Source organism: Erpetoichthys calabaricus, chromosome 3 (genome assembly GCF_900747795.2).
Source record: "Erpetoichthys calabaricus chromosome 3, fErpCal1.3, whole genome shotgun sequence".
In the NCBI taxonomy this organism is placed as follows: Eukaryota; Metazoa; Chordata; class Cladistia; order Polypteriformes; family Polypteridae; genus Erpetoichthys; species Erpetoichthys calabaricus.
The window spans coordinates 153,811,915-153,829,570 of NC_041396.2; the positions used below are offsets into that span (position 1 = coordinate 153,811,915).

At 39.2% G+C, this 17,656-nt stretch overlaps 1 protein-coding gene across 2 annotated transcripts in view; it reads left to right on the forward strand.

Moving 5' to 3' along the window:
- Positions 1-5,145, forward strand: part of ipcef1 (interaction protein for cytohesin exchange factors 1) — a 315,976-nt gene extending 310,831 nt beyond the window's left edge. For both annotated transcript variants that reach the window (XM_028797427.2, XM_028797428.2), the window contains exons 24-25: positions 2,432-2,628; positions 4,246-5,145. In XM_028797427.2, coding sequence (XP_028653260.1) covers positions 2,432-2,628; positions 4,246-4,446 — 398 coding nt within the window. In that variant the 3' untranslated portion in view covers positions 4,447-5,145. The remainder of the gene's footprint in view (positions 1-2,431; positions 2,629-4,245) is intronic.
- Positions 5,146-17,656: the final 12,511 nt, after the last annotated feature.

The following is a 17,656-nucleotide window of genomic DNA, read 5'->3' on the forward strand; positions in this document are numbered from 1 at the left end:
ACGCGCGTCTGAAACTGCGGAAGCAAAGCAGGCACGGGTTCAAAACGAAAGACCACAACTGACAGAGATAAATCTCTTTCAAATCTATTTCGGGTTACCCAAGACCAGGGGTTGGCGAGCAGGGAGCGGAGCCCCCTAGTTGTTTAAGAAGCCTCCAAATCATACTACCAGTAAAACATACTTCAGTCTTCCAGTTGTCTGGCTATGGCAAAAAAAAATGCTTGAACATATAACTGACGTAAAACACGAAACATAATTTTTGAGTGAATAATGTAAACAAATGAAAACCATAAACCTACAGGCTAGTAGTGTGGTGCAGTGCCTAAGGCTTTGGACTTCAAGTCCTGAGGTTGTGGGTTCAAATCTTGACACTTTGTGACCCTGAGCAAGTCACTTTACCTGCCTGTGCTCCAATTGGAAGAAGAAAAGAAACGCAACCAAATGTACCTCAAGTGTCGTAAGTCAATTTGGATAAAGGTATTAGCCAAATAAATAAATGTAAAAACGATAATAGTATAAAATTATTCAAAATTCCCAGTGTTTTTCTGCAGATGTCCCGTTTCAATTAAAAATTGTGTTTTTCAGTGACCCTCAACAAAAGCCAAGGTTATTCCAGCCGTAGATCAATTTTTGCTTTTTCTAGTGACTGTTTTAGTCCTGGGCTGTGGGGTGTAGCTTATTCAAAAGCAAGGAGCTCCAATGAACTAATATTCGCCCCTGGTTTATGATGGGGGGGGGGGGGGGGCACAAATACAGTATACCATAAAGCGTTTAATTACACAGTACATCCAGTTAACTGACCGCATTATAATTGAGGTCAACTGTCTTAGGTGAAGCTGGGTAACACTGCTAGTACGCTCCTAATACACACACACTGAGCGGATTTAGAACTGCCAATCTACTGTATATGCACTTGTTGGCGAAAAACCCACACAGCCAAAGAGAGAATGTGCACTCTTCATGCAAAGAGCAACCAGATACAACATTTGAACTGTGGATGCTGGATCCAAGAGACAACAGCAATAATTACTGCTTTGGCATTATTTCAGTTTTAAACAATAAATAAAATGTCAATTATAAAAATAAGGGTTTCTATTTAGGATTCTTTATTTTAAATGATTACTCTGAAGAAGGAAGCCCCATCACTAACAAGTAAATAAAACTCCACATGTAAACTTTCAATAGCATGTTTAGTTTTCCATAACAAACTAGGAAAACTCAAAACACAGGGAAATCCATCATGAATAAAAACCTTTCCAGTAAGCTGTAAAATGAACAAACCCACTCCTTCATATTGGCTACATTTTACAATCTTGTATTAAACACCCCTGTTGTACACACAATCCCAGAGTCCAGTGAATGAAGTATTTGAACTGTACCCCCTACAAGTCAGAATTATGTATGGTTTGATAAAGTTTGTATTATGAATTCTATTAGGAGAAGGTTGGTAGCCATTTTGTAATTGCTGGCTCTAACAAAACTAAAGTTTACCTTACAATGAACCTTAAAAAAAAAAAAATAATAATAATAATAATTATTTATCATCATTAGTTTATCTTTATAGTAGTAAGATATAACCTGCACTGTGGGGCCTTCTGTTAAACATTTGGTCAGTATTTTGTCGTCTTAAATATTTGTGAATAAGCACCAGACCAGATATTTTACATACAAATACAGTGTCAGTGCCTGAATTATACCTTCCATTAGATACTGGAATATAGTAACAGAAATGTACTTTAACTGCCTCTATAAGGTCTCACAGTAAAATATACTGGTTGCCTGAAAAGTTCAGGAATTTTAAGATTGTGTTTTAAGCAGGGCAACATGGTGGTACCGTGATAGCACTGCTGCCTCAAAGTAAGGAGACCATGGTTTGCATCCTCCCTGTGTGGAGTTTGCTTGTTCTCCCTGTGCCTGCGTGGGATTCCACAGATTTCCTCCCATAGTCTAAAGACACACAGGTTAAATTGGCCCTAGTGGGTGGGTGTAGTGTGTGTGTGTCTGAGTGTGTTCACCCTGCATTGGACTGGCACCCTGTCCAGGAATTTTTCCTGCCCTGCACCCCAGGCTTGCTGGGATAGGCTCCAGCTCCCGCAACGCCGTTCAGGATTTAGCAGGCTCAGAAGATGGTATGGTGTTTTAAGTGTAAATCATTAAAGGGGACGCTCCTGTATTTATTGGCCAATTTTGTAGTCCCTGCTCTCTTCAGCTGTCCAGCTCCATTGCTGCCAGTTATGTCAGCAGGACACACACTGTATACAAGATGCCAGAGCAGTTCCATTTCCTAAGATAAATGGTTGAAATTTCTCCAAATGAATACTTCCATCTCAGGTTCATCTTATGGTAGACTTTAAATTTATTATGCAATTTTTTTTTTAATGAGCAGTTTAACTCACCCTAATAATAAAAGCTAATTACAATTTTTGTACAGTTGCAGAGTTACAGCAAGCTTCATCTGATGAACTGGAAAAACTGTACAAATCTTTGGAGAAAGCCAGCTTGTCTCCACTTGGCGAACGCAAGCCCTCAACCAAACGGGACTTCAGGAAGTCATTTATTAGGCGCTGCAAAAACCAGTCGATTAATGAGAAGTTGCACAAAATCCGGGCTCTCAATAGCACCCTCAAGGTAGGCAGAACTTTAGCTTGGGCATGTGAGAAGATAAAATCTAAAAAGCACAGTAACTGTTCTGATATTTTAATAATGGAGTAAATATTGTGCATTAGCAGAGCAGATGCATTTGATTTGATTTTACCATTGCTCATTGTTGTGTCTGCTTTTTGCCTTTCACCATACCACACATTACCACTAGATGGCAATGCAGTCTAAAGTGAATACAAATAAAATGAACATACTGGACTAAGGTTGTATTTGTAGACTGGTGAGTGATGGCTTTGTATGTTAATGAGCTATAAATGTCATACCAGAAATTGGTAATGATTTAAAAAGTAAATTTACGATCAAGTTCAATGTATTTTCAAGTAACACATTATAGAGAAATGCAGGCTATTTTAACTTTCAGTATATACATAGTGTGTGTGTACCCTGTGATGGACTGGCATTCAATTCAGATTTACATCAGTTGCTGCCATGTTGTGCTTCATCTTTTTGTGACCCTGACTTTGGAAAATAGATGGATAATTTTTTTTGTTTTGACTGACACTTCTAACTCACTGATTGAGACAACACCCCACATATTATACCGTTTGACTGATCTTGATGTCTAATAATAATTTTATTTACAAGCACCTTTCAAGGTACCTCAGGACACTGTACATCAATATACATAACTAACAGTCAAATATACAAACGTAATAAGCAAGATCAACAAAAAGCAACATTATAAAGATAAGTTTTAAGTTTAGATTTAAAAACAAAGTGCGGTGGAGTATGTGGACATAATAAAGAAGTCAAGTAAGGTGGGGCCAAACCATGAAGAGCCTTAAAGACTAAATGGAGAAGTTTATACTGAATGTGGAACGAGACAGGTAACCAATGTCATTTTAAACGTGTAGGAGTATTGTGCTCCCAAGGTCTGCTCATGCAAGACATTTTTTGCCTCCCCTAATTTTTGTCCATATACACCAAAAAAAACTGTCATTTTTAGGCCATTTTGTTTACCTTGTGCTGGAAATTACACTCTTTTAAGAAAGAGTAAAACAATTGAGTGTCTTTAGCAAAAGTAATCACAAGGTCATGAAGTTGTGCAGGCCACATTGAGCGGCCTCAGGGGTTCAACTCAATGGATATGAGGAGTCAAACTCTGAACAAATGAGGATCAGTAATGCAGCCATGTAGAGTGTTGTTTTTATCCTATTTTGAGGTTGTTGATCGTGATTATAATATTTTTGATTAATTACCGGTGGTCCTAACCCTCTAAGAGCCACTACCAGAGATTAAAAATGACCAATTTCAAACATAAGCATATTGGTTACTGGATTAGACTACTTCAAGGTCAGTGACTATGAATATGATTTGATTTTTGATCCTTTACTCGGGATCTAGTACTTAATGGACCGGTGAAAAATGACAAATTTCTATTACAATTGGGAATATTTAGACTTGGAAATATTAATGTGTTCTTCCATTTAATTGTTTAAATGTAAACTGCAGTTATTCTTGTTTATTATGTACAGTACTTCTACCTCATGAATTGAATGATTACATTTCTTATGAACACTCCAAATTAGGACAGCCTACACTAATTCAGACATTGTTTTTTTTTTCTTTATTATCGTGTTGCAGGCTAAAGAGGCAGATTTGCTCACCATTGATCAGGTATTGAACGATAATGACCTAACTGCAGAGAAATACAGACAGTGGAAAGAAACCAACTTCCTAATGCTTCAGGACATCTGTCAGTATTGTCAACCTGAGAACAACTCCCACAAAGACATTGAAAGCACAGATGCTCAGCCTGCACACTACACTGAAACTGATGTCTAAAACCTTTCACTGGTACTCCTGGAAAGCCAAACTCTCAAATTCAACTCCCACATATTTATTGTTTTTTTTTTTTTTTTTTTAATTCATGTACCTTATTATGGACAGTGTCATGCTGGGATTATGTTGAATATCTGTAGTATTTTTTCATTTTTAAATTCTAATCTCTCAAAAGGTGAGCATAATACCAATTTTTATGCAATTATTGTAAGATGACTTTGTGAGGAAATTCCGATGGTGGCTGTTTGCCAGTTATGCCGTAATTGAGTAGAGGCTTAGCCAGACTGACTAGCCAATTGGTATTTCTTTTTATTCTAAGTGTACAACTGGTGAAATGAACCTTGATTTTTATTATTGTTTCCATGATATGTTTGTGTCTCTTTTGATGTGTTACTTTTGTTTCCATACTCAGTGTTGCAGCTTTTAATGCATGAAAAACAAACCTATAAGGTGCTTAGCATCACAGCTAAATGGTGCAGCATAAATCACAGGCACCAGAAAGTCATATGACTTGGACTGAAATACAAAGTGTTGTCGCACCACAGAGCATGTTTATCTACTTGATGTTTTTATATCAGAACTATCATACATTCTTCAGGCTTTCTGGATGCTTTCTTTTTTTTTTTTTTATAAACATGTCTTTTTTAAAGTGTTATTTATTAATACCATAAATTTAAAATAAAATGTATTTTTTAAAAAGTTCATTTTGATTCTTTATGTAATTTTTAAAATCTAACTCAAAACAAATTTAATTCCCTTTAGACTCACTTAACAACAAGCATGGTTTGATTTATGTAGAGCCCTTCTAAAGTGAAGCTAATCTCGGAGCATTTTTTTTTTTCTTTTTCTTTTTTTTCTTCAAATGCAGACTCAAAACAGTTTTTCTCACACAAATGTTATTTACAACTTGACAGTTAGCAGATTAATTGATTTACTGAAGGTCATGCAGCGAGTGTTAGCCAAGTGATGTCCACTCCAGGGCCTTACTGGTGTAGCATTTATGTACTTAAATATGGGCCTTTCCGCAGTGCCCTAATAAATGGGGAGTGTGCACAGTAAACGGTTAGAGAGATGGGTGACTTTCAGTAATTGGTTGTGTATTTTTCAGATAGTTAATATGGCATTGATAACATCACATATAAGCGTCTCTTATAAGTACACACTGTGATTTGGTTACAGTTATTATGTATGATTTTTTACTCACTGTCAGAATATTTTTACCCAGGGCTTTTCTCTGTGTGTGTTTTTTTTTTTTTATTAGTTCACGAACTAAATTTATTGAATATAAAAATGTGTAATCTACATAGTTCCCCCTCTGCCGTGAAATGTTTGTCTCAACTTGCCTGCTCCATTATAAGTACAGTGTGCCCATACACACACACACTGTATATTGTACTAGGGGGCCCCCAGTTGTGGCCAGAATACGAGTAAAATCTGTAAATGTACAAAATAAAAATTATTATTTAACGGAGTAAAAATCATGAAATGAGAATAAAATATTTACTCTTATCGATTGGAGTATTCCTGTTAAACTGAGGTCCACTATGCTCGATGAGTATTTATAAGAGACTAATTAAATAATCCATTCATTTTAACTGACATTCTTATAGATTAAAAAAAAATTTTTTTTTTAAATAACAGGAAAAATAATGTCAAAACTAAATTGGTATGCAATGGGTCAGTGTGACTCAACCCTGAGCTAACTAAATCACCTAAATACAAACATTGGTGTTATGAATAGATCTTTTTTTTTATAGTTTGAGTAAACTTTCTTTCACAGGAACAATCAAAAATAAAAACCACGGCTTGCTTGATATTAAAAACCACGAGTTTCTTGATATTTTAATTTATAATTAAAAAATGGAATAAGAATCTGAAAATCTAACATCACATTAAAGTTTGATAAATTCTGAAAAGAATGATATCAAACACATATATGTAGGTTTTAAAATAAGCCCGATTTAAAGCGTGACAAAATGATGTCATCTGTTTTAAATCAGACAGGCCCCATCGGGTCGGGCGTACCTGTCCGAGAAGTCGTGGCATCGAGAAAGGGCATCGGCATTGGCTTGCAGTACACCACAGCGATAAACGACCGAATACTTATAAGGCTGGAGATCTAAAAACCACCTTGTGATGCGTGGATTGGACTCCCTATGCAAGGCCATCCACTGTAATGGTGCATGGTCTGTCACAAGAGTGAATTCACACCCCAAGAGGTAATATCTCAGCTGAGTAATCGCTCATTTAATAGCCAAAGTTTCCCACTCCACTGTAGCATACCTGGTTTCACGATCCAGCAGTTTCCGGCTCAGGTATATAATGGGGTGTTCAACTCCATTAACACTTTAGCTCTAGGAGCTGACGTAAGGGCCATTTTCAGGTCACTGAATGCAGCCTCTGATGTCTCATCCCATACCACGTGATTAGGTCTCCCCTTCTTTGTGAGGTTTGTCAAGGACGTTGCTCTCTCAGAAAAATGGGGTACAAACCGGCAATAGTAACCCGCTAAGCCGATAAAAGCCTGAATCTGCCTCTTGTTTATCGGATGGGGCCAATTCATAATGGCATCTATTTTAGAACACTGTGGCCTCATCATACCCTGGCCCACTAGATAGCCTAAATATTTGGCTTCGACCAACCCAAAGTAGCATTTCTTCGGATTAATACGAAGTCCAGCTTCTGCTAGTGACCACAATACAGCTTGAACCTGCTGTAAGTGTGCTTCCCAAGTGTTGGAATAGATGATAACGTCATCCAAGTAGGCAGCACTATATGAATTATGAGGACGAAGCACTTTGTCCACCAGACGTTGGAATGTTGCAGGTGCCCCATGTAATCCAAATGGGAGAACACGATACTGCCAGTGCCCGCTAGGGGTGCTAAACGCTGTCTTCTCCTCCGTTACGGGAACCTGCCAGTACCCCTTAGTCATATCCAAAGTAGTCAAGAATTTAGTGTTACCTAGCCACTCAAGGAGGTCGTCCACTCGCGGCATCGGATAGGCATCGAATTGGGAGACTTGGTTAAGCCGACGGAAGTCATTGCAGAACCTCCAACTTCCGTCAGGCTTACTGACCATGACAATAGGACTGGACCAGGGACTATAACTTTCCTCAATCACACCAGGGTCCAGCATGTGTCTGATCTCCAGCTGCACTTCAGCCTTTTTTGCCTCCGTATGGGCGTTCTCGGACTATAACCCCAGGTTTTGTCACAATGTCATGTGCAATCAGTGAGGTCCGCCGTGGACACCTCAGGGACAGACAGGATAACTACTTCGAGCTCCTGTCGTTGTTGGCAAGTCAGATTATCTCCGAAATGAAGGTTTAATTTATGAGCAAAGAGAGAGTGGGGCTGTCCGAGGAGGGCTCGAGATCCCTGTCCTTCCATGTTTTCAGCAGATTGACATGATAAATCCGCTCGCTGGGACAACAATTCAGTTGTTTCACCAAATAATCGACCAGTCCCTTCCTCTCCTTAATTTCATAGGGGCCTTGCCAATGAGCCAGTAATTTAGAATGTGAGGTAGGAACTAAAACCATGACTTGATCTCCCGGGCGGAACTCCCGAAGAGATGTACCACGGTTATTGCATCGGACCTGGGCTGTTTGCGCCTTTTCCATATGTGTTTTTAATATAGGTCTGATCTTTTCAAATCTATCGCGTAATTGTGCGATATATTCCAATTTATTTGTTGACGGGAGGGCCTCTTCCTCCCAGCCTTCTTTTAAAATGTCTAATATGCCCCGGGGTTGTCGTCCGTATAGTAATTCAAAAGGTGAGAACCCCATGGAGGCTTGAGGGACTTCCTGATATGCAAAAAGGACGAGGGGAGGAGCTGATCCCAGTTCCTCCTGTCCTCGTTGACTACCTTATGTAACATTTGTGTGAGAGTTTGATTGAACCTCTCTACAAGACCGTCGCGGTTTGAGGATGATATACCGAGGTTTATAAATGTTTTATTTGAAGTAGCTTGGCAGTCTCCCTGAACGTCTGTGAGGTAAAAGGCGTCCCTTGATCCATCAGGATTTCTTTAGGGATGCCGACACGCGCAAATACCCCACTAATTCCCGTGCGACAGCTTTTGAAGTAGCTGAGCGCAGTGGAACAGCTTATGGAAACCGGGTAGCATAATCTACCGGGACCATTACATATTTATGACTTCTGGCTGAGGGTTCTAGGGGTCCTACTATGTCGACCCCAATACGCTCAAAAGGGACATCAATTAAGGGTAATGGAACTAGAGGAGCACAGTCCCTCCTAGGAATCTGCCTCAATTGACACTCCGGACAGGATGTACAAAAGCGGCGGACCTCCTCATTAATTCCGGGCCAAAAGAATCTGAGCTTAATCCGCTTAAGTGTTTTTTCAGGTCCCAAGTAGGCTCCCAGGAGATGGGTATGTGCTAGTTCACAGACTTGTCGCCGGTAAGTCTGTGGTACTAACAAAAATGACCTTATTTCCCCCTCATGGTTAGCTACTCGATATAACAGATTATTATTTAACACAAAGTGAGGACCTTGTGGCATTGGATATAATGTGCGATGGCCATCCATCAAAACGACTGCATTCTTTGCAAACTTAAGGGAGTCGTGGTTCCACGGCTCCCTTTTAAATGAAGCCAGGGTCTGCCTAAACTGAAACTGCAGGCGTGTGAGGGGATCGGATTCAACCTCAAGGGGCGGTGTCCCGATGATAACGTATTTGCCTGAGATGTCCTGGGTGTCCCCCCATCATCACCAGAGGCCTAACTACGCTCCCCACCCCCCACCCCAGTGGCTGTATACACGGTGTGGAAGAAGTTGAGGGCGGCGATTCTGCGTCCGTGACTAGACTAGCGATCTTGGGGAAGAAGCGTCTGTGTTACCGCTTTTAATGTCTACCCAATCTCTGCCTAATATCACAGGGAAGAGAGGATTATCCATCACCGCCAATGTCAACTTTTTTAATACGCCGTCCTGACATATAAAACATCTGGCGGATTTATAATGCCGGACATCCCTGTGAATGCAGGTAATGTGGGTTTTAATCTTTAACCGTTGTCGCGGTAGTACCAGATGGCGAGCAACAATAGAAACGTTACTGCCGGAATCAAATAAAGTTATAGCTTTAATTCCATTAACTAACACTTCTCCCGTATGTGTAAAGGCCAGAGGGATAGCGAGCGAACACCACGCCTCCCCCCATATCCCGCCGCAGACCCCGTCGTTGCTTCGCGGAGCCGGCCGATGCGTCCCAGGTTCCACTCAAGTACGCTTCGTATTGTAGCTCTAAGACTCTGTTAGGGACGCAAGTATGCCCGGGTTCACACAAGTCCCGTTCTGATGCTCCCAAGCTGGTTTCTGCCTTGAGGAGTTCTATTGCCTCGGCTAGCGCGACATTGTCAGTAAAGCCCCAGGCCGGCTGGGCAATTTTTCCAGGCAGTGCTCGAAGCAGCAAAGCGCAGGCCACCTGCTCTGCTATTTGATGGCTCGATTGTTTGTGTGGTTGTAACCACCTAACCACCTTAGCCCACAAAGCCATGGCCTGCTTTTTTACTGTTTTAGCAGGTTTACAGGTCCAGGCCATTAGGTTTTCCACCTGCCAGCCTGAGTTTCTCCCACCTTTATCAAAAGGCCTTTTGTGGGATATTTAGGGGCAGTCCCCATACTCAGGAGACCATAATAAGTCCTCGATGTGTCCCCAGCCGCACCAGGCTCTATCCTGTGGTTCCCATTTCTACTCTTACCCGGACCTTTAACAGGATGATTGGTCGAAGCATACTCAAGTTTTCCCTGACACGCCCTGACCGACCCCCACTCAGCAATTCGGGAGCGGTACTTACCCATCGGACTTTTCTTGAGTTTGGTGTAGTGTGTCGAGTCTTTGTTTTGTTCGGACTTTCGTTCTCTCCAGGAGGTCACCATCCTGTTGGCTACGCCACTGTAAAAGGAATTGACTTGACACACTTAAAAAGGTTTGGGGCAGCCACCCGTATATTATTCCTGGCTGCAAAAGAGTCTTTGAAAAATACAGAGATGTTCTCTATATTGAGTCCAAAACAGAACTGATGAAGGTTTGTCAAGATGGCGGCTTTAAGGGATAGGACAGGAAGTGATATTCTTCATTAGTCAGAGCAGGTGCCGGAAGTGATATTCTTCATTAGTCAGAGCAGGTGCCGGAAGTGATAAACTTCTAGGCGCTGGAACCGGAAGTAATGTCATCTGTTTTAAATCAGACAGGTTTTCCCTCGGCTGGTCTGTAGAGATAACAGGAGAAGGTTTAGTGCACCTTGCCACCCCCTGGCCTGGCGTGGAATTACCTTTGCTTGGTCCATAAAACGTCTTCCTAATCGCACGTGTGTGACTATATATATATATATATATATAAAATACACACACACACACACAGTATACAGTAGATAATAAGTGCTATTTGGAATTTTTTTGGAAAGGCAATGGGCAAAATTAGTGAAATTGACTAATTTATCCAAAGAAATGTAAATACTAGTCCAACAAACACTAAATTTATATCTAGTGAAGGTGTACCCTGGTATGTAATAACTGTATGTGGTGAGCCACAGTTTTACTTTATATGATACTTTAAAGGTGATTTACGAAGTACAGATACAAGTAATATGATACTCATTATGACACCATGGGATGGTATGTGTTTTAATGTGCTAAAAGTATGACTCTAAAATTATTATTTTATGTAAATAGTTTTTTAGTCCATATTATATTACAACACTGCATATTACCAAAGACAAATGGTCCAAAGGTGCCATGGTGCACCAATACCCAGTAGTCCAATCCTGTCCTTTACCACAGAACTTGTTACAAATTAATGCATACCGACATGGCATCCCCCAGATGTTCTCTGCATGGAAAGATGTGAGGGTGAGATGTTTGAATCACACAGCAAACAAAATGCATTTCAGATATCTCAAAATGAATCCGAGATATCTTAAAATGAGTGGGAAGTTATTTTAGGATATCTCAAAATATAATTAAGATATCTTAAAAAGCATTTAAGATAACTTAAAATTCACTGTTGTTTGAAATTTCTAAAATACATTTTTAGATATGTAAAATTAATTTCATGATATCTTAAAATGGGTCTCTGCTTCATTTCAAATATCTTACAATATATTTCTAGATATCTCAAGTTGTATTTCAAGATATCTAAAATACATTTTAAGATATCTTTAAAAAGACAATTATTTCAAGATATCTCAAAAGCATTTTCAGATATCTACAATACAATTTAAGATATCTGAAATACATTTCCAGATATCTCAAAACAGCTTCCTGTTCATTTTCAGATATCCCAAATACATTTTCAGATATCTCAAAATCACTTCCTGCTTATTTAAAGATATCTCAAACACATTTTAAGATATCTTATAATAAACAGGAAGTCCCATTGAAGGAATAGGCATTTTTACAGGAAATGGTTTTGAGATATCTTGAAATGCATTTGAGATACCTTAAAATGCATGAAAGGTCAATTTAAGGTATCTGAAAATTCATTTGAAGATATCTTGAAGGGCAGGCACAGTTATTTTGAGATATTTGAAAATGTATTTGAGATGTCTTGAAATCCAAAATGTATTGCAGATATCTTATAATGTAAAGGAAATTATTTTAAGATATCTCAAAGCGAGTTTCACTTGAAGTATACATACAAACAACTGTAAAATATCCTGATCTAGTAAGGGATCTTAGTGCACCTGTAACCAGTGCATATTTCTCTTACGTGTTCTCAATTCTCTTTTTTATTGTACTGATATTAATTCAAAATGTGTTTAATTATATATTATATGTGAATCAGACAGCAAACATTCAAAAGGACAATTAGATCAGTAGCAGACATTTGTAATGGGGAAAAGAAAAACAACTTAAATTATAAAAAAGTCAACTTTTCATTTTTTTTTTTCACTTACATCACCTTTATCTAAAGATACCGTTTTAAATTAAGATTAAATCTTGATATGTCAACACTTAAAAAAAAAAAAAAAAAAACAAAACAAAATTTAATGGAGAGTATTTACTTTGTATGACTGTACATTCCAAAAACCACAACAAAGAATCTGAAATGCCTAAGAAAAACTTACAAAATGGTCTTAAAATGAAACCTTCAGTCAGAATCAAGGCAGATGAACTTTGGAGAAAAAAAATGTCTAACAAGACTACGTTTCAGATGAGCATGGAGAACACACTGATGAGCAGAAACATTATGACCATTCCCATATGAAGTGAACGACATTGTCAATCTCGTAATAATGGAGCAAGTCAAGGTCAAGGATATATTAGATGGTTAAGCTGACATTAGGTACACATATTGATTTGATGAATGCAGAAGATATGGACAGGTGGATAAATCTGGGTTACTTTATTAACCCCTTATGCACCAAGGGGTTTTTGACATAATTGCACCTAAATTATAAATCCAAAAATAAATGGCAAATACTCTGCTTTTGTATTAAAGAGCTGCAAATGGCTGAAGAGTAGTGAGTAGTACGCTTGAAATTTAAAAAAAGAAAGTTTTTATGTGACTAAAACCCTTTGTTTACACCAATATCAACTAAAAAAATTGTTCTTTAGGGATTTCTCTCCAAAAAACTGGATTTTAAAGTTCATAACCAACACACTTTATGATACAGAACCATGAAATCAGCTTTCTTTTGTGCCCCAAGCTGTCAGCTATAACTGCACCAAGTTTAGATGTCATATCCTGCAGCATTACAAAGTTATAAGGTGTCCCCATGTTTGGAAACATATAGTCTCTTGCACCTGAACAATCTTTCTTTACCTTGCAGTAGCAGTTATACACACAAACACACATACACTATATATCACTCTGAAGCAACAAGTAAACAATTTGTAACTAGGTATGTATAATTATGTACTCATCCAAACATCCATCCATCCATCCATTATCTAACCCACTATATCCTAAACAACAGGGTCACGGGGGTCTGCTGGAGTCAATCCCAGCCAACACAGGGCACAAGGCAGGAAACAAACCCCGGGCAGGGCGCCAGCCCACCGCATCATCCAAACATTTACTTTAAAAATTATTTTTCATGCCAATACTTTAACAATTTCTGCTTACCACCAGACACAGAGAAATCTTGCATTTTTTACACTAGATTGGGTTTTTTGCGCTGTAGTTGCCTCAGTGGAATTCAATGCATTTATAGGTGCATTCACATACAATGTGAGAGTCACTTATTGCAATAGCCTGTGTCTGTCTGCATGAAACAACATGCTCCCCAGTGGACCAATTTTGTTAAAATGTGACACACTTATTCTTCAATGATATTTGTCAAGGCAGTTCAATTTTAGTCAAGAAATCTTGAACAGATTGTGATGTACACGGTTTCAAATTTTCAAAATCTCCCATTGAAAAGCATTGGCAAAGTTGCAAGCTCATCTATCTTAAGACGGAGAAATGTTCTGTGCAATTTCAACTATCAATTGGTTTACTGTTTCAATTTTACTTTGACAGTGGTTACACCACCTTGTACTCTTTTATATTCTCCGCTTTTTCACCTACTGTTGCCACAGACTGCATGCATGTAGGATGTTGCGGTCAGTGGCCAGTTGCACGTGCGTGTGTTACAGCAGTCTTCCATTGGCAAGTCGAGATTGGTGTGTGTGGGGAAACTGATACATAAGCATGTTGTTCATGCTTGTTGAAGTCTTTCCAGTGAGGTAAGTGCAAACAGAAGAGACGTAATGCATCAGCAGGTCATCCACCGGATGCTTTAAGTTGTAACATTAAGGTAAGTTAAATGATTTGCAAACAGTTAAACTATAAAATGCAAGCCCAGAAAACAAAAGGTTATCTAGATATGAATATAGTACCCTGTGGCGTGTAAGCCGCTGTGCACAGCAAATAACCCACCTCACAGCTCCTTTATAATGATTCACAGTTTTACTGATAACCCTGTTTTAACAGACTGCCCATCTAATAAAACACTGCTTTGCTGACACAAGCATTCTCACAATATATTTAGACTACATTTATGAAACTCCAAGGGGCACAAAACCCTGTAACACCTACCCTATGTAATGTAATATCCAAATAATAATTCAGTCAAAACTCTGACAGGAAAAGCTTCATTAAGAACTTGTATTGAATTTGAACAGCATTGCAAGGATGACTAAAAAAGCAAAAGAAACAGCACGGCCATATATTTATTTACACTTCAAGCACTGTGCAGGTTCCTATGAATTAATTTTTTTCTGTGCCCTTGTCCCTTTCTGATGACAGTGAAATAAAACAACCACCATTAAAAAAACTACTGTGGGCTTTATGCGTGGCACACAAGCTATACAATTGTCTGAGGTGTGGGACTTTGATCATTTAGAACCCATTAAATTCTTCCAATTTTGAACTCCACTGTTGGTATCGTATGATCATATGTTGAGCCATTTCTTCTCCAAACGTGGACTGTTGTATTGTTGCCAAAAAGTTTGATTTTTGACTTGTCTAACAACACTACATTCTCCCAGTAATCTACAGGCTTCTCTAAATGTTATGTAGCAATATTCAAACGAGCTACAACATGTCTTTTCTTCAGTAATGGAGGCTTCCAGGGATAACGCACATGGAGACAATGGTGGCAATGCATATTCTTTTGTCTTTGAATGCTGTACCTGCTGCTTCCTGTTTTTTTCTGGAGTTTTTGCAAGTGATCCTTAGCTTGTACGCTATTCTTCTGACTGAACTTCTCACTTCCCAGTCGGAAATCTAGTGAGGAAGTCCTATGGCTGGTTGACAGTGGAGTGATGTTCCTTCCACTTGCAGATTATGGCCCAAATGGTACTTATAAGAACATTTAGGAGTTATTTGTTGGTATCCAGTGTTTTTGCTGTGTTACCCTACAATATTTTTGCAAAGGTCTTGAGAAAACTCTTTGCCTCTACCCATCATGAGGTGTTTCTTGTGTGACAGCTTGCTTAATGATTTGTTCATTTGCATTCGGAGGAGCATAACACTTTTTCAAAGAGTGGAAGTAGTACCCTACCAACTGGACTAACCCAAATGACTCTCATTAGCAAAGATAGAACTGTTCGGTACAATCAGTTGATTTTGTACTTGTTGTTACTGATCAGCACTTTTTTTCATTTGTCATTCCACTTTATTCCACATAACTTTTTTGATGGACTAGAATGTTGCAATTTCTTGTGTGGTGTCATTTTATATGGTGAATATCAATGTCTGGTGTAAATTTCATATGTAGAGCTGCTTTGGAAATATGTTTAATGAGAAAAATGTTAATGTGTTGAATGCTCATTTCTCCCACAGTATATAGCTGTATGAATAAATGATTAACATAGAAAGGTAACTGAAACATTGTTTTAGAACTTTGCAAGCTACTTTATAAAATGAATAAATCAAATTAGACAGGAGTAAACACCTCACCTTCATGCAGTAATAGTACTGTATTAATTAATGAAGTTTCTTTATTGATAAAGGATGTTCATTGCCCTCAATAAAGTCAGGAATAGACCTTGTAACAACCACTCTGAAGAGAACCCCAAACCTGCATCCTGTTCCTCTTCCCATTCTACCACACCACTGTGTCTCACCCACAGGTCATGAAAGAACAAAATTTCCCCATTTTGCAGACTGATCCTTCCATAAAAGGTTTTTTTCCCCTAACCCTCCCTTGATCTTATTCACAGAGGAGAACCACTTACTCAAATTAGGTACTCTGAGCTGTAACAGGAGCTTCTGTGTCACTTGCAAATACGTCACCAATGATATAATTTTATCTGGTCCCTCTGATAAACTCAGTACTGCACTTTTTAGAGTAAGTTTGCAGCCATGTACATACGTGAAACAAGGAGACGGCTTGAGGTCCATTTCAGACAGCAGTTGAAGCCATTAAAGACTGTCACAAACGTGTGCATGGGAGGCAGCTAAAGGGTTTGAATGAGGGTAATTCCAAACCAGACCGGGATGTGGCAGAGTGCACTGACTCTCTTTCTCGCTTTTCTGCAGACCGTTTACGGGAAAATCCCGCCTGGCCCTGATGACATCAATTCTGGTTCCAACCCCTTTAACGTCACTTCTGGGTCCGAGCCTATGGATGAAGACCCTTCTGGTTCTGGCCCCTCTGATGTCATTTCCTTGCCAGAGCCTATGGATGAAGACACTTTCGGTTCCGCTCCCTTTGAGGTCATTTCCTATACTGGCTTTTAAAAGCCACCACCTTTCGCCTATCCCCTCAGCTCTGTTTTGGACTCCAATTTGTGCACATCAGTGCTATCACTTTATTCAATTTTGCAGCCAGGAAATAATATACGGGTGGCTGCCCCAAACTTTGCTATGGCTTTTTGTCGAGTTTGTGACAAGATCTTACAAAGCCTATTATAGAACACTTCACAGCCATTGATCATTGCCAAAATGATATTTCCGGTTGTGTTCTTTTGCAGGGCTTTAAAGTCTCTTAAAAAACAAAAAACAGGAGAAGCTAAGCTCGTCTCATACTGGGAATACACATTTCTCCAGGTTTTAATAACTGACTAACTTTTAATCTCTCCCTTAATCATCTCTAATGTTACCTTTTTCATTCCTACTCCCATCTTTATGCCTTTCATTTTCATGAACTTTGCTCCCTCTTTCCCTTCCTACCGTGTTTCCCCGAAAATAAGACCTACTCCGAAAATAAGCCCTAGTATGATTTTCAGGCTGCTCTGTCATATAAGCCCTACCCCAAAAATAAGCCCTTGTCAAGATCGTCAGCTGAAAAGTAAGGCGCACTAAGGCCAGGTTGATACTTCATGCAATGCGACTCGTGTGCCCGAAACATCCATTAAATTCCAAGGACACCTTGCCACAATATCTCTGAAAAGGATGTTTAATGATTACATCCATCAATTTGGGGATGCACCCATTCCAGCAGCATCGGCACAAGACAGAAACAAAATCTCTAGAAGGGCATCAGCTCATCGCAAGGTAAGCACAAGCACACACATACACTAACGTCATTGTAGCTTCACCAAATCCCCAAACCTTCATGTCTTTGGATGGAAAACTGAGCACACTGTGGAAACCCACCAGGAAAACATGCAAACTCCAGGCAGGGATCACAAGGGACATGACTCCCTGTGAGACAGCAGCGTTACCACTCTGCCACCGTGCCGCCCCATATGTGTAACTATTAGCAATAGTCATTATTTAAACAAAGTTGATGATGTATCTGTAAATGTAA